Source organism: Cygnus atratus, chromosome 22 (genome assembly GCF_013377495.2).
Source record: "Cygnus atratus isolate AKBS03 ecotype Queensland, Australia chromosome 22, CAtr_DNAZoo_HiC_assembly, whole genome shotgun sequence".
Classification (NCBI taxonomy): Eukaryota; Metazoa; Chordata; class Aves; order Anseriformes; family Anatidae; genus Cygnus; species Cygnus atratus.
In genome coordinates, this window is record NC_066383.1 from 7,500,513 (window position 1) to 7,517,839 (window position 17,327).

General features: G+C 53.8%; 1 protein-coding gene across 2 annotated transcripts in view; it reads left to right on the forward strand.

The window, feature by feature from the left end:
• The window catches only part of ZBTB16 (zinc finger and BTB domain containing 16), a 91,977-nt gene extending 77,130 nt beyond the window's left edge, over positions 1-14,847 (forward strand). For both annotated transcript variants that reach the window (XM_035555561.2, XM_035555562.2), the window contains exons 5-7: positions 5,715-5,885; positions 10,047-10,214; positions 10,571-14,847. In XM_035555561.2, the coding sequence (XP_035411454.1) occupies positions 5,715-5,885; positions 10,047-10,214; positions 10,571-10,800 (569 nt within the window). In that variant the 3' untranslated portion in view covers positions 10,801-14,847. The remainder of the gene's footprint in view (positions 1-5,714; positions 5,886-10,046; positions 10,215-10,570) is intronic.
• The last annotated feature ends 2,480 nt before the right edge of the window (positions 14,848-17,327 follow it).

A 17,327-nucleotide genomic window follows, 5' to 3' on the forward strand; every position in this document is an offset into this window, starting at 1 on the left:
AGGTGGCCCTGCTGGTGGGGAGCAGGGTGGGACGGGCTGTGTGTGTCCTAGGGCTGTCCGTGCAGACGCTCCGTGATTGTGGCCCAGCCACAGTGCCTGCTGGTGTGGGGGGCTGGGCGGAGGGCTCCTGCGGGAGACAAACTGAATGTTCGGAGGTTTGACGGTGGAGGCAACAGGTAGTGCCTGGCTCTGCTGGTGTCCTTCACTGTACTCATTGCAGCTGGAGCTTTCGTGGCGTGTCCCTCTGCAGCCTTTGATTAAGGGTTTATAATGCTATTGATTAGTGCTGTGACGGATGGACAGAACTGCCTCATTTTTTTTGAATTTTTTAACACTGCTCTTAGAAAAGAAAGGAAAAATATTGCAAACCAGGTACCAGCAGCAAAAAGCATGACAGTAGGTTTAGACCTAGGATAGCAGAAAGAGGAGAGTTCAGGTTTGCAGTCGTGGTGCCTGCTCCAGCTGTGCAAAACTGCCACAGGGTCACTCGGTGGGTGCCAAGGTGCCAAAACCATCTTTACCTGGGGTCCTGGTGCCAGCGGGCTGGGGCTGGGGGAGCAGGGTGGGAGGCGAGGCCGGGATGGAGTGGCCGGACCTCGCACGCGCACGCATACGCGGGGGGGAAAACTTGAAGTCAAATGTCTCAAAGTCAGATCCCTTTTTAGTATGAATTTGCTGTATCTCATTCTGAGCACTAATTCCAATTTAATTGCAAGTGGCCTGAAGCCTCTTCAATAGGAGTAACAAATGGTTTGATTTTGTAAACTTCATCAGACTGCATTTTAAATGCGACACACTAGCCCGGCTCGAATGCCAATGAAGCACTGAAGTAGCTCTCTGTTTACTAATTATCCGTTTTTACTTCAAGCCACGCTGGCTGGCTTGTCTGATTAAATCGGATTTGTGGGATAGAGAACAGCTAGCAGAGTTTTCTCTATAGTAAACGAGATTGAAACTATGGACCGCCTGGCTGCACACTGTAAATTATATTTCCTTTTAAAGGGGACGTGTCTCTTTTATTTCTTTGGCGTACCTCCTGCATGTTAAACTTTGTGGTACGGAAATGCACCAGGCTCCTTTTAAAAATAAAAGGAAAAACAAACCTGCATCCCTGCCATATGCCTATCTGTCCCTGAGCAAATTTTATTTTAATTCCTTCTGCTGTGGAGTCAGAGTATGGAAAAAAGTATGAGGATTTTAGCATTCCTCACCAGAAGTTTGAAAAGGGAAGAAAAGTCCCTGAATAATGGGAAATACATCTTGCTTGCCTTTAAATCCGTGGTGATGCACAGCTCAAAACGCCTGTTTGGGAGCAGTCTTTGAGGAGACCGAAGCATGCATATCCACGCGTACAGCCGTGGTCTCAGGGCTTTTCCTCCCTCGAGCAAGTATCAATCCTGTAAAAATCAGATTTCAAATCACCTGTTATTTAAAACTGCCTTGCACAAATCAGGCGGCGCTCTCTTCCAAATAGTTAATGTTGCGTCCAAAATCTAATCTACATGGCAGACTATTGCTCCTGCCTTGGAAACCCGCAGCACTGGTACACGCTGTATTAATTGTTTACTGCTGCAAGCTGGAGGCAAACAGCACATAGGCTCTTAGAGGAGAAAAAAGGGAAGATGGGAGAAGGTGGCTATTGAATGCAGCGTAATAGGGCTGTGCTTAAACCTCCACTGTTGCTAAGACTTTAATTCCACAAGCTTGACCTATTCTGCCCTCTCTCTTGGTATCTATCTTTGTGCCTAGAGCTTTTTATATTTTAATTTGCTTTTGAATGTCCTACAAAATTAATGGTATACTTTTTGCCATTGTGCGGTGTACAGTACAGGGAAGGCCCCGTGGTGTTCGCTGATAGCCGCGTTTCCCTGGAAATGAATGGTCACCGCACTTTCTGTTCCATATTCGCCCCTTTTAATTGTTGACAGTAAAAAGCGTTTAAATGCTGCTTAATTTGTAATCATCTTCCAGAAAAAGGAGAGAAACCATTAAAATGTCAGTGAAATGAATAAATCCGTCTTCCTCTTTTTGTGCGTATGTGGCGGCAGCAGTGTTTATTTATCGGGGGTGATTTTTCTTTCAATGCCTGGGCATTCAAACATCCCCGTGGCTCCAAAACCATGGGGTGCCGCCGCCGTGCTGTGGGGAGGCAGGGGCTGCCCTGCGCAGGACATGGGGCACCGGGAGGTTTTTCAGTGTCACCCCCTTTTCTTGTGCTGTCAGATCTTGCACCATGAGCTCAGCTTTTGGAGATGGACATGTTTAGGGTGGTTGGCTCTGCTTTTGACCTGTGCTGCCCCGCAGCATCTTCATCCTTCCTCCTCGGCAGGTCCCCGAAGCTGCTCATTCCCTGCTCGTGCACTGGGCACGCGTCTGGGTGCAGAGGCGCTCTGCTGCCCCCGTCCTTGCTCAGGTGTTCTTGAGGGGTCCTCCCAGACATCTGCCAGAGCTGGGCTGGAGGGGACCAGAGGTGCCCCAGGCCCAGCCCATGAGGGCAGGCAGTACAGCGGAGATGGGGGCTCTCCAAAAGTCACGTCAGCTCTTTCCATGATGCTAAAAAAACACACAGTGTATATCAACTTAGTTTGCTGAATGCTGATTGTGGACGGTGCCCAGCAGAGCCACCTGAGGCCTGCCTGAAGCCGTGACCCCTGGTTCTCGTAGAGCCACCTTGGTTGTGCCACAGGGCTGCAAGTGAGTCGTGCCTGACCCTGTCTTCCGCAGCCCTGGCATGGCCACATCCTGCTGCGTGGCGCTGAACCAGGTAGGTCAGGATGGGGTACGGGGTCCCCTGGCTGTTGCCTGCATCCTGTGCCACCAAGCTGGGCTGTCCTCAGCCTTCACACCCGCTGGATGTGCTAGGTCTGCTCTGGGCACTGCTGGTAGCAGGTGGCCCTCACAAGCCATGCCAGTGCCTCATTGACCTCCCCGTTAAGGGTCTTTTATCAATTTATTTGCTAATGCATAGCCTAATAAATAAATAAATAAATAAATAAATAAGCCTTTCCTGGTCCTGGTGGGCAGCACCCCACGGCAGCACAGCCTACAACCACCTTCTCCCTGTTCTCTCTGATGTCCCCGTCCTAGGGCAGCAGCTCGCATGGCTGAGCAGCGCGGTGGGACACGAGCTGCAGCTCTGGGTCAGCGTGTCCCCAGCCACCCATCCCCAGCCAACCGTCACCTGCCCACCGCAGCAGCTGGTGGCTGTGTCCCACCAGGGACTGGGCTTCCTCTGCCCACGCTCACAAGGCAACTCCTCTCCGGCGCAGCAGCAGCGGTGGCGGCGGCCGAAGTTAGCCCAATTTTTCAAGCGGGGGCCAATTAGTTTCACAAATGAGGGCCCTATGGTGCCAGGGAGGATTTGTTCCGGGCCTGCGCACTGGCCTGGCGGCATTGTCCTGCCCCCGCCCCCGCAGGAGCCCATTGTCCCCGGCCCCAGCGGGGCTGCTCCTGGCGGATTGATGGGGGCCGGCGTCCCGCCGGCCGGGGCCCCCGCAGCACAGCTGGCTGCGGCGCAGGGGCTCGGCCCCACCGACCTCTGACCCATCCTGCTGTCACCGTGAGAGCGCGGCCGGGCTGCATACCGCTCGGGATTTGCTCCGCGCCACCCGTTCGGGCGGGCTTTGTGTCTCACGGGTACTTGGGGGAGTTTTGTCCGCAGCTGCGAGCAAGCGCACGTCCCCCAGATAAATCCACGGGGAGAGAGGAGGCGGCATCTTCACTAGGGCCATCTTGCTGCCCCGTGTTTTTATTTGTTTTTTTTTTTTTTTCACATTTTTGGCATCACTCACCTGCCCGGTGCACGCCTTGCCAAGGGGGATGGCCGACACCGAGCAAAGCCCCCAAAAACACAAGTACGTGTGGGCCGTGCCTGTGGAGGAGCAGCCGGTGGCCAGAGCACGTCCGCTGGTGCCACGTTCACTGTGCAGGTCCCCGTGCACGTGGAGCACGGCCCCGTGCCATTCTGCTGGATAACACAGCTTTGCCTTCGGGGGTACAGAAGCTGCCCCCGTGCCTCTCGCAGAGCACTTTGCCACCAGCACGGTGCAGGAGAGGAACAATCCCCTGCCTTCAGTGTGCCCTGGGGCTTGGCAGGGCGGTGCTGCGGGTGCCGGGGACCTCGCAACACCCGGGGGCTCTCCCAGGTCCCCCACATGCATTGGCCTTGCACTGCCTCACAACCGGCTTCCTCTAGGATTAATTTTGGCACAGCAAGGAGCAGCCCCCCCAAACCCGTTGTTTCTTAAAGGTGTTGCGTATTTGTTGGTTACCTTGAACATCTTGCTGCTGCTAATGAATTGCTAATACAATTTTCTAGATAATTTTATTTCCATAGTCCTCACATTTTAACGTCTCCAAAAAGCTAGCATTTATTTGCTTAATCTCCCAGTGTAATACAATTTGCACTGACTCATAGGTTCTGAACAATCAGCTATGCATAAACTAAAACAAATTGTTTAATAACACAAAGGTCTTATATTTTTATTGATGGTGCGTAAGTATCTCTATTTTTGTTTTTTTACTCTTGCTCTTCTGGTGATGCAGCCAATTTTATACTTGTGTGTGACTCGTAGGATTAAGCTCCTGTTGGTATTACCATTAAGGGTCGCAAGCTGTGCTGGAGGTGTGCATGTGGTCCTTCTGCATTCAGCCCTCTGGCACCCAGGGAGGCTTTGCACAGTGCTTACACGTGCAGCGTTTCTTAAGGTCCTGTTTCCACCTGGCTGTTAGGAGCTTTGAGCTCTGTTTTCCACAGGTGCGTGCAACAACACATCAGAACATGGGTAATTACACAAACAGCTGCTTTGCATTTGGGTGGGGGGTGTGGTGCTGCTGGGAGCTGTGGGGCTGGGCTGTCACCTACAGCAAGGGGTTTCCACCTGTGCCCAGTGCAATAAAATCCCCCTGCCCTCTTCTTGCACTCCTCTTCCATGCTGTGAGGCCAGGATTGCTGGGGTTCCAGCACCAGCTGCCCTGAGTGACCAGGCCAACCTTCCTGAATCAGGGATTGTGCCACACAGGAGCGAGGGCTGTGGGTCTCTGCCCCTTGCACCGTCTGGGGATGCAGGTCCAGGAGCTGAGCGTGCGAGGTGCGGGTTCCTGGCAGGGGATGGGAACTGGTGGTGGTGGTGCGAAGACCTGGCTGGTGTCCATTGTGGGAGAGTTGATGCCTGTGAGTGGTAACTGGGGCTTGTGGTCCTCTTCCTTAAGGCTGCCAGCTCCTGAGAAGCTGGTGTGAGGCCTTGGTGCAGGAGGTGCTTTCTGCATGTTTGGTGTTAGTTGTTCTTGGGCATCAGACAAAGCATGATCCACAAGTAGTCTACCTTGTTTTCCATCTTTTTCAGAAGAGCAGTTAAATGACTTTGTTTCTCCTAAAAAGTGCCTCTTGTGCTCTGCACTGCAGCTACCCATTAGGAGCAGGTCCCCATGCCTGCAGGGGGGCTGGATGTGCCCCAGGGCTGATCCCCTCCCCGGTGCACAGCGCTCTGCTGCCAGCCAGGCTGCCCGTGGTGGGGTGCGATGCCTCACGCGTGTCCTTGGGGGGTGAAAGCCAGGGCACCGCAATGAAACAAGTGTGAGTGGCTTTTGGAGTGCTGCCATTGCAAGCTCTGGTGCATCGCCTTGGTCGGCAGTGATGCGAATGGTGTCCCGGCAGCACCTCTGCCACCAGGGTGCCCAGGCGGTTCCTAAGGACGCTGTCTCCTCTCTCGCAGGTACGGACATGGCTGTGTTCTGCCTGCTCTGCGGCAAGCGCTTCCAGACGCAGACGGCCCTGCAGCAGCACATGGAGGTGCACGCAGGGGTGCGCAGCTACATCTGCAGTGAGTGCAACCGCACCTTCCCCAGCCACACCGCCCTCAAGAGGCACCTGCGCTCCCACACAGGTACCGCCTGCCGAGGGCTGCCCTGGTCTCATATGGCTCGATCCTGCAGCACAGGGTGTGGGTCATGGTGCTGCCAGCGTCCAAGGAGCCCCGATTTGGGTCCCCCTACCCTTAAGCAGCAGCTTAGATCAGGAGAGCCCTACTCAGAGGGGTTTCCAGCTTGCTGTCATCTGGGGTTGTTGCTGAGCTGTGGGGTGGCTGTGGGGAGCAGTGATAGGCACTGCTCAGGTCCCCGCCTGCTCTCCAGGTTGGCAGGAGGGACCTGGAGGAGTGTTTCTCGCTGAATGGCTGCAAGAAGTATAGGACAGGGCTGTTTCTCTCTTCACATTGCTTTTCTTTTCCTTTTTTCTATCTTAAAAAATGTCAAAGGCAGCTGTCATCCACAATTGAGGCTGTTTGGATTTAAAAGGAAAACAACAAAACAAGGTGGGGGAAAAAAGCCCTGTGTAATAATTTGATCCGTTATAAGGTGACACGTGACCTTCTTAAGGGATGTGCGATCTTACCCCACTTCATCAGCTTAATCGCAGTAGATGCACATAATCAGCTGGTACTCGGCCTTAATGGGATTACGGTGACCTGTGCTACGTGTATATGGTATTTACATTGCACGCCCACTGAGGTGCTTCTGGGTTAGAGGAGAGCCGGGGTGTGAAACCATGGATTTGACTGCATTACATGGTGTCCTCAAACCACCTGCCTGAGAGCTGGTGTGCTGCTTACAGCTCCCAGCACCGCATTCCCAGGCCCTGCAGGGCCGCAGTGCCTCCCTGCAGGGACCCATGGGCAGTTTGTGTCTGCTGGGAGTTGATGTGGTGTGATTCCGGCAGCAGAACTTCAGTGTAGGAGAAAGCAGCTCTTAGACTGTCAGACTGGTCCCATGTGGGAAATGGATGTGAGTATATCCATCAGGTTCAGAGCCAGGAATGGAAAGCTCAGGTTTGGAAGGTTCCCTAGCAGGCTTAGTGCCTGAGCGTGAACCATTTGAGTCTTGGGAAAACCAAGCACCAAAGAAGGACCTTTCACCCCCGTGGTTTTCCCAGTTGTCCCTGTGGAGAAGTGGTCCTGCGAGCACCCAGCGAGGGCTGGAAGCTGCAGCCAGCTCCCTCCCCACCAGCCCATTTTCACCTGCCCTGTTCCCTGGGTGGCTGCACCACACAGGAGGGTGCTGTCAGCATCCCCGTGCCTGTTTGACTTGTGCCAGCCTCCCAGCCCTTGCAGCCCCCTGGGGCAGGTTCTGCACTCCTGGCTGAAGCCTGGTGCAGGTGGAGGCTCTTGCAGCCCCTTTGCAGCCACAGCTGGGTGCACCAAGCTCTGCAGGGCTTCTGCAGTCCCTGCTTGCTCCGTCCCTGGCAAGGAGGTTGCTTCTCCCCTCACTTGCAGTAGAGAGGATGGGTCTGGAGCCTCGCAGCGCCCGGCATGTGCTGCGGCACGGCGCTCTGGCAAGCCCGGAGAGCGCTGACCCCTCGCCCAGCTCTGTGATTAGCAGGATTGTGCCGCGCTGCACGGCGGAGAGCTGGCCTGTAATTTGCAGCCAGCTATGAATCAGAGCAACTGAAATTGCTTTTTCCAGCGGTGGGGAGGCGGGGATGGTTTGCAGGTGGGTGGAGGAAATGCTCCTCTCCCATCCCTTCCCACACCAGTCACAGGCTTGTGCTCTGGCTGCAGTGTGGTAGCTGGGGGAGGCGGATGCATATAGTCTGCATCTCTTTTCCTTCCTCTTTTTAACCAGCTTCCAGCATGCACAGATGCTGGCTGCTTGGGGAAGAATCAGGGGAAGGTGTCTCTGTCCTGGGCTGTCAGTGGTGCCTGTTGGCCCTGCATGTGCACCTGCATCTGTGCTTCCAACCAGGAAAACCAGAATCATGCAGTGATTGAGTCCATTAATGCCAAGTGGAAGAGCTATTCATAGCAAGTAATCCACTGACCCGGGCTCCAGGTCGGACTGTGTGGGCTCTGCCCTAGCCTCTGACTGTTTATTAGCTCTTGGCTAGAAAATAAAAATCCCAGATCATCAGAGCTTTATGATTTTTTTTTTTTGTGGTCCCTTTTGGAGTGGGAGCACAATGCTGAGTCCACAGAGGAACATGGGATGTGGTGTCCAGCTCCATGCTGACACCCTCACAGTATCCCAGGGCCGTGCAGAAATGACAGAAATTAGGGGTTTTCTTCTCACTATGGAAAGGATAAGGGCTGCAGCCCTTGCAGATAGTCCCCTTTCTGCCAGCCCCCTTTCTGGTGAGTGGGTCAGGGTGAGAGAAGAGGGAGTGCCTGTGCTGTGCCTAAGAAGTTACATGGGCTTCTCTGCTTAATTTTAAACCAAACACTTGCTCTGATTTCCTTAGCACTGTGGTGCAAATGGTTATATCTGTCTGCCTCCATTTCTTGCTTGGAAAATGGGTATAACCAACATTTCCCCCAGCTCTTGCTCTTCAGAGCTCTTGCTCTGAAGCCCCTTTGGCCACAGCTTGCATCCCTGCCACCTGCCTTGGACCCAGCACCAGCCTGTGTGGCTGCTCTCAGCGTAGCATCAGCAGCTGTGCTCAGCCCTGCCGGATCCCTGCTTTATGCAGCTGGCCATACAGTAACCACTGCGCTGGGGAGAAGTGGTGTGTTACGGCCCCACAGCCCATGGCACAGGCAAGGGCTCCAGGTAGCGATGTGGAAATGGGATCACAGGTGCCACAGGCTAGCTAGAGGGGCTCTAATTAGTCCCCTTTGTCCTTCATTTAATGTCAGGCTCATTAAAGACTCTGCAAAGTTAATCAACATGCCACAAATTGGATTTATTTTTTTCCTGGTTCTGCAGCCAGTCCTGAGCTGCTGCAGGGACTTGGGTCGCATTAACATCCCCACGTCGAGGTGGCAGCCGGGTGCCACGCATGTACAGCTTTAGTCGGTCTGGCTCTGGAGATGCCATATTTAAACTCATTTGCCATGCGATCACGTTGATAATTAAATTCATGAAGATCCTGTCAAACTAGCTCCCGAGTTTAACACTTTGCTTAAAGTACCAGGGTGCTATAAAGAAGCAGCAGGAGGAAAAAAAAAAATTCACTGCTCCCATCAGTGGCTGGGGCTAAACAAGTGAATCATTCACCTGGCTCCCGTTTGCACATGTTCTCTTAAAAACTGAGCAAATGGAAATGCTGCCTGGGCTGACGGACACCGGGCTGTTGCGTCAGTGCCTTTCACTCTGGGAACAAGGAGCCTCATAGAAAATGGAGGCAGTAAGTGAGAATTGGGCAAGGGGAGGTGAAATGCCTCCTCGGCCCCCAGCTTTGTGTCATGGAGCCCTGAGCTGCTGGTGCAGCAGCCCTGCAGCCTGCACGATGCGGCGTGGTGAAACGATGCACACTGGTGTTGGGGGTGCGGGGTGGGAGGCATCGCAGCCACACAGGCTCAGGGCTGGTTTGTGGCCCTGCACAAAGCACCAGAACGTGTTGGCACTCGGTGCCCAGCTAGTGCACATGCAGGGGCTCCCTGCAGCAGCTGCAGGTTTGGTCTTTGGGTCTGGGAAGAGAACAGGCAGAGAGTAAAATATCATTGTAAAGAGGAAGTGAAAGCACAGGCATGTGAGTATATAACTAGAAGGACAATTTATGCCCAGGCACGAGTGCAGTTTGACATGGGGATAATGAAAAAACGTAGGTCATTGTGGATGACTTAAGCCTTCACAGCTGAAGAAAATGTATGAAATGCGAGGAACATTACACGCTTGGCAGCTCTGCACATCTGCAGTAGGACAAGTGAAATACAGTTGGCCATTCTTTACCATAAACTGTGGTTGTAGGATATGCAGCACAGAGAAATTGTAATTACAGTGACAAGACAAATCAGTAATATTTAAATATTCATGAACAAAGTCTTGGACGATCAATCTATCTTTATTGTCCTTGCCTTCACTGCTGTAATAAATAAGTAGCTGGAGCCCTCACCTTTCATTCAAATAATTCGGAGTTTGGTGCTGAACTGAAGTTCATTTATCAGCCACCCGATCTGGAGGGTGTTAAAAACAGACGTGGCTGGGGGGCCGGTGTGGGCAGGGCTCTGGGCGTATGGGCGAGGATCTGCACAGGGGCCTGTGGGCTTCGGGGCTGCCCCACACTGCTCCCCACAGTCTGGCGTGGCGCGGGGGGGCTGACGTGTGTGTGTTTGCAGGCGACCACCCCTACGAGTGCGAGTTCTGCGGCAGCTGCTTCCGGGACGAGAGCACCCTGAAGGGCCACAAGCGCATCCACACTGGGGAGAAGCCCTACGAGTGCAATGGCTGCGGCAAGAAATTCAGCCTGAAGCACCAGCTGGAGACCCACTACCGGGTTCACACAGGTAGGTGTCACCCCAGCGCAGGGGGGTGCAAGGCTCTCCAGCAAGCCCAGGGCAGCAGGGAGGCAGCTGCAGTGTCCGCGGAGCCCGGGCTGGCTGCTGGGGATAATGAATCATTGAATGCATCAGCGTGTAACTATTGTAAATAGTGGATCAATATTTAGATCACTTTTGCTGTTCATTACTTCATTATTCGCTGTGTCTGTGCACAGAGCAAGTATCAATATCGGGCAGGCTGGGCAGTTAATTACTGCGGTGGAGTGAGGCCCTGAGACCTCACGCATTACCCAAATGGGGCTCAGCAGCCACCCTGTCCCGGCTGCTGCTGACACCGTCCCTCTGCTCCCCGTGTCCTGCAGGTGAGAAGCCCTTTGAGTGCAAGCTGTGCCACCAGCGCTCCCGGGATTACTCAGCCATGATCAAACACCTTAGGACCCACAACGGCGCTTCCCCGTACCAGTGCACGATCTGCCTGGAGTACTGCCCCAGCCTCTCCGCCATGCAGAAGCACATGAAAGGCCACAAGCCAGAGGAGATCCCCACCGACTGGAGGATAGAGAAGACCTATCTCTACCTCTGCTATGTCTGAGGGACATGGAGGGAACGCGGGGCTGAGTTGCGGAGGACTGGGCAAAAAAAAATGCATCGTCCATGGCCTTTTGTTTCCGTTTTTCGTTTGTTGCTGTTGCTAGAAGGATCCTCTTGCTGGGTTTGCGGACGGGAAGGCGCTGGCACGTGGCGCTTGCTGTGCTCGCTGGTGCGTGGGGGTGGCGGGGGGCACACAGCAGCGCTGGGACAGACAGGGGTGTGCGAGCTGCCCTTCCACACCCGTGGCCCCTTCCCCTTCCCCACGCCTCCTTACCAGGGCTTGTGGGTGCAGGGTGAGGGGCACATGTCCCCTTCAGCCCTGAATCAGATCCGCTCCTGCCTCTGCTGCCCATGGCTACTGCGAGCCGGCAGCCAGCCTGCCCTGCTGGAGGTGGTACCAGGACAGTTTTGTATGAATGGTGCAGTTCATGCCTCGCCCCCAGATTTTGCATATGACCAGTGATTTGGGAAGGCTTTAATTTTTTTTTTTACCCCTCTATCATCACCAGTAACCCCCTTCAGAGGAGCTGCTGTGGACCCGCCTGCTCAAGGCAGTGTCCGCCCTCTGCACCCCGAGGTAGGCACGCATGCTGCCCTCACCTGCAGGGCAGCGACCCACGGGCTGAGCCCCACTTTCAGCAGCTTTCCTGCACCCCCAGCTGCTGCATCGCAGGGAGGGCACCAGCCTCAACACACAGCCAGTGAAACACCCATGCGGGCAGTGCCCTGCACGGCTGCCGCTCTGCAGGGCATGAGCCCAGAGGAAGGTTCCGGGGCAACGGGGTGGGGGCCAAGCGTGTGCTGGTGCTAGTGCTTGTCCCCCCCAGTAAACGCTGCTGCTGCAGCCCGGCACGCACCTGCTTTGTCCAGGGCATAGACGTCAGCTGTGGGTGCTGCAGGAGACCACAACCCTCCTCCTGACCAAAGACCTTTCTATGCATTTGTTTTTCCTTTTCTTCTTTTTCGGGGGGAAGACGAAGCCTTCAGCGGGAAGACGAAGCCAGGGACTCCAGCGGCTGCGTGCTTGTCCCTGTCCCCGAGGGGAGCTGCAGCTCCTCCCTTCCCCGTATGCCAGGATGACCCCCGGGATGCTGCCGGTTCCTGGGCGAGCTGACTGCGCCATCAGAGCCCCAGGCAGCGGGCACTGCGGCGGTGCTGGGTGGGGGGGCGTGGAGCTTTGTTCCCACGGGGAGACTCTCTTTTTCTTTGTATTTCGGGTGCTTGGAACGTGCCAATGCTTTTTTTGCCCAGCCCTCAACTCCTGGAGTCTGTGGAGGAGCGGATGGTAACAGATGGCTTTGCTCTGTGTTTCTTTTTTTTTTTTTTTTTGCTTTTCGTTTGTTTTTAAAATTTTTTGACTATTTCTGTGTTTAGCACATTTTACTTGAAATTACCTCGTTTTTTTTGTGACCTCATGAGCTTTTATTGATTTGGGGGGCGGGGGGCGTTGTTTTAAATGACGGGGCCAGGTAAAGGCCATGTCAGGGGCTGGTGACGTGTGGCGGACAGGCTGCGTGCTTGGTGTGGTGGCAGAGCTGCCAGGGCAGCCGTGGAGGGGATCGTGCGCTGGGTCTGTGTCAGCCACCTCGTGTGCATTATCGTTACCAAAACTGGTATTTTTTGAGTGGCCTGATGGAGCCTGGCTCACCGATTCAGAAAGCTACCTCTTGTGTTCGTTTTTGTTGTGTTCTGATTTTGCAGTGACAGAAGCACAGTTTGCAATATTTGTGTTTGCTTTGTGATGTCATTTCAGTTTTCATCTCATGCTTTACTTGCAATTGTGTATTTTTTTGTAATTTAGCTGCGTTTGTATTAAATGGGGGGAGGGGGGGAAGAGTTAGGGAAAGGTTTCTTAGATGGGAGTAAAGGGAAGAGAGCAGGGGTGTCTGTACTGCTGTACCCGGCCCACCCCTGCCCCCTCACTGTTGGGAAAACATGAAGGCCTTAAACTGGGGAAGATGCCATCGTGCAACAGCAGAGCGGGGTAGGTCACGGCCTAGCGCTGAGTTAGTGCTTTGGGAAGGGAAGCGTTAAACTTGAATATGTGACTAGAGCAGTTGAGCGTCGTTCATAATGTGAAAGCCGCCGGCCCACAGCCATGCAGGGCATCGCCTGGGCAAGTGGGGTGCACCAGCAGCGCCGCGGGGCTCAGAGCTGACGCTGATGCCATGAGATTTGGGGCATTTTGCAGCTGACCCTGCTTCTCCTGCGCCCCTGTCCCTCAGCAGGGGTGCAGCTGCTACCCACAACCCGTGATAGTTTTGTAATCCTCATTTGTCCCTGGGATGTCTCCCTACCTTCTGTGGCGTGAGCGCCTCTGGCTGTGCCGTGGCGCTGTGTGGCCCGGGGCTGCAGCCGGGCGGTGCGGGGTGGCAGCACCCGCGCTGCAGCATCCCCGTGCTCGTGGGCAGCCGGGCGGGCTGTGAGGGAGCACCCAAGCAGTGCTGCTTCCAGCCCCTGCCAGGGGTGTCACTGACCACCCGTGGTGCCGTGTGGGGAGCTGGGCAGGCACATCCCACCCTGTGGAGATCCCATCCCAGGAGCGTCGCCTCCTGCGCCCAGGCAGGAAGGCCCCGTGTCCGCACGGCTCCGCGCACACGCACTGGCGCTTGCAATTGGTGACACCTTTGCTGCTCCACGATGAGGAGGAGAAGCAGGGCAGATGCTGATTTAGTACAATCCAGGATGTAATTTTGGAGAATGGCTTGTTTAATCTTTGTGCCAAAAAAAAAAAAAAAACTAAAAAAAAAAACTAAAAAAAAAAAACAAAAAACAGTTCCTTCACATAAACAGTTGCTGCAATTTCTCACAAGTATGTGGTACCTTTTTGCAGTGAATTGGTACTGCCGGCCATGGGTGTCATGGTACTGCTGAGCACTCAGCTGAGCTCATGTGGCCTTTTTTGCTTTAATGTTCCCTCCCCTCTCGTTGTCCCCCTTCCTTCCTTAACGTATATGTTGGCATAGTTGGCTTCAGAGCTCAGCATGGTGCAAAGCGTGAGTTTTGATTCCTGTTAGTTCCCAAAAAGAGTGAGACAAGTCACTGGAGAGCTCTGTCCAGTGACAAGTCATCAGGCAAGTCGGTAACGTGGGGGTCCCCCTGCGCTGGAGCCGCTCTCCTCCCGGGGAGCCGGGGAGCGCAGCGCTCCCTGCCCCGCACCCAGGAGGCAGCAGCTGCAGCACAGCGCCTCTCCCATGCCCAGTACCAGTGTTTGGGTGTGCATCCTAGTATTCGTTCCACATAGTGTTACGTATGCATGATTTTCTAAGGCTACGAAGCCATGGTAAAGCTCCATGACACCTATCCATATATATATAAGTATATATATGTATATTATAGCACTGAGGACCAACTGCCCTGCTGGACCAAGCAAACTAAGGCTTTCTTTCATTGCTTGTCTTTTATGTCGTGACAGCCCAAGTGCCAGTCTGATTGCTCTGTATTAAAACTAGTGTTTTGAATTAATTGATGTTATAGTTCCGTCTACCTCAGCACCTCCTGGTAGCCTCATTTTAGAAGGTGCCCAATTTTTTGTTTTTGTTTCTTCAGAGTATTGGTTACTGTTTTTTGTACAACTCTGTTTCTGTTTCCTCGCTGTTTGTTTCTTTGCAGTACTGCTTGCGAGTCCTATCTGTTCTCTAGCCACAGATGCAGTTAGCTAAAATTTCCTGAAAAATGAATTAAAAAAAGTCCCGAGTTGTGGTGTCTCCTAGTTGCAGCTCTCCGCATCTGCCTTCATTCTGTGTAGATTCAGATGCATTTCTTTGTAAAACTTCAGTGTTTCTGACAGAGGAAAAAAAAAAAAAGAAAAAAAAAAGAAGAAAAAAAGAATATACTGCTGCAGGTTTTTTTCTCTCCATGTGTCACTAAGTGAAGTTCGTGCCTTCTATAGCAAAGAGAATATTTTTTACATCCTACTAACAGTAGATTTTTTTGTAGTGGACATTTTTTGTATTTTTATTTATAAGTCTCATAAGGAAAATAGCAATGTTCAGTTGTATACCTTGAATCTGCAGTTAGAAGAAACAATAAAGTTAATTCAGTTGTCTCGGCCTGTCGTCTCCTGTTGCTGTTCTCTGCTCAAATGCCATCCTGCTGGGAGGAGGAAGAGGAGGATCAGGAGGATGCAGTGACAGCAGCCCCCTCCAGACCAGGGCACGCGCTATGCTGATGGTATTGGGGTACCGGCTCGGCGCTCCTGCAGCACGGGTCCCATCCTTAAAACCCCACTCACCAGCAGGCTCCTGCTGACCGATGCCATTGTGCCGGCAGGTCTCAGTGGGCAGGGGTGGATGGGGCAGGAGCTGAGGAGCCCTCACATGGGGGGTCCATCCCTGCGCACCTCCTGGCCCAGGCACCACCTCAGGGATGGGGGGGGAGCTGGCAACTGTGAGCAGGGAAGAATTCGTGGCCCACTCTCATCCCCACTTGTGGGGTGTCTCCAGGGACACAGGGATGCCAATGGCCCCGTGATGGGGAGAAAACCCCAGTGCTGGGGGTCCAGCAAAGCAAATAGGAGCTGGTGTTTTTGTGAGGATGTGCAGCCTGGAAGATGCTTTTCCATGGAAAATCAAGGTGTGCAGTCATGGGTCTCCAGAATTTCTTTTTCATTAAGAGCCACGAGCTCCTAAAAAGCCTGGTTCTTATTTATGCAGGAGTTCCTTCGTGCTTTGGCATAGAAGAGGGTGCTTATGGTGCCAGAAATTAAACGTGCCTCCTGTTTTAAAGTCCTTTGGCATCCCTGGAGACCGTTTTATCGTGCACTGTGTGGTGCTTGACAGGGTGATTTGCTGCTGTCCTTTATTTTTTTGTTTAAGGAGAGAAGCAGAGGCATGTACAGCTCTGTGATTTGGGTTCTGAAGGCAGAAGGGGTGCTGTTTCCCACCCTGCAGTAAGGCTGGCTGTGCCTTGGTGGGATCGTTCACACCCGGCTCCTGCCTGTCCCAGGAAAGGGTGTGCAGGTGGAGAGCTGGGCACAGGCTCCCTGCAGGGCTGCCTGGGTGCTGCCGGGGAAGCTGCAGATGCCTCAGTGGCAAGGGGAGGATTCGTGGCAGCCAAGCCGATCCCCTGCTCCATCCTGGTGCGGGGTGCGTGGGGTGCACCCCTCTGGCCCCGCTTGCTGCTGCCAGCGCGGGCGCTGCTGCTGCATGCGCAGCTCCCCGGGGAGCTGAGCGAGTTTGCCTCAATGAAAGTGAACTCGTTCATTTAAACCTGACTGTAGAGTAGTCTGGCCCCCTGCTGTGTTAATTATCCTGTAGTTCTAAACTGATTGCTGTACACTAAGCTTAAGCCCTCCTTTATTTATTTACTGACTACATTAACAGCAAAGTCTGCACTCCTTTTATGTTGCTGCAAACTGTACAGCACGCGGCATGCAGCCGCAGCAGCCGGGCAGGGGCCGTGAGCGTCTCCCTCTCGCCCTCGGGGAGCCAGGCACGCACTGGGACCAGGATGGGGTCACACACTCATCGTGTGCAAGTTATGGTGCGGAGTCACTTGATGTAACATTTATTTTTTAGGTGATGGATGAAATGCACCAGGCTGCTGGGCGCTGGTGTCGAGTGTGGGCTCTTACCATGCCCTGGGGACGGGGGAGCCACGTGCCTGTCCTGAAGTCCCCACTGGACACGGGTCTCCAACTCCACCAGGACAGCCATGTCCCATCCCATGCTCCTTGCTCTGCATCGTGCTGCTGCAGGACACAGCCATCCTGGGTGACGAGGGGGTGGCTTTTGGCCCGTGGAGGCATCAGAGGTGATATCCAAGCCCGGGCTCAAGCAACAGCCCCTGAGAGCTTCCTCCCAGCACAGCTCGTCCCAGGGAGGTTTTGGGCACCTCTGGTTGAGGTGACCTGCTTCCAGTGACCTGCTGCCTGCACTGTCCCTTGCAAAAGGGAGGGATAAGATTCTGCTGCAGTGTTTGGCCTCATACAAAGGAGTTATTATAACAGGGAAATTGTCATAGGACTGGGCCTTTGTCTGCACATTCACACAGCAGCTGGGAGTGATTATGCTGCAACAATGTTCTGTTCCATCAACATTATGTCCTCATTAAACCTTTATTAGTAGATTAGATTCAGATTTATTGATTTTTTTTTTTTTAAGAGGAAAATCCAGACTTATTTCAGAGAGATGCCTGTAACTTTTCCTGCATGCAGCACTTCCCAAAGCAGCGTGAGGGAAAAGCACTATCTGTAAGGGAAAAAACCTAGATGCTTCCTCCAGCTCTGGCAGACTCCTTTCCCATGGGGGAACCTGTGGAGCAGCTGAGGGTTAGCAGCTCTGCACAGGGTTAGGTCACATGCAGGACCGTATCACAGGGCTGGGATGGCTGGAAAATGGAGCTCCTGTGCTGCGCCTGGATGGCCCCTGGGATCCAGCCAGCAGCTGGGAGCTGTGGCAGCACAGGTGAGCCGTGGGATGGCGGGGCTCCGCGCGGCTCCGCGGGGCACGGTGGGGCTGAGTAAGGTGATGTGGTGGCCCTGCCGACCTCAACCCAGATCTCGTGCGGGCAGGAGGCACCGCGCGC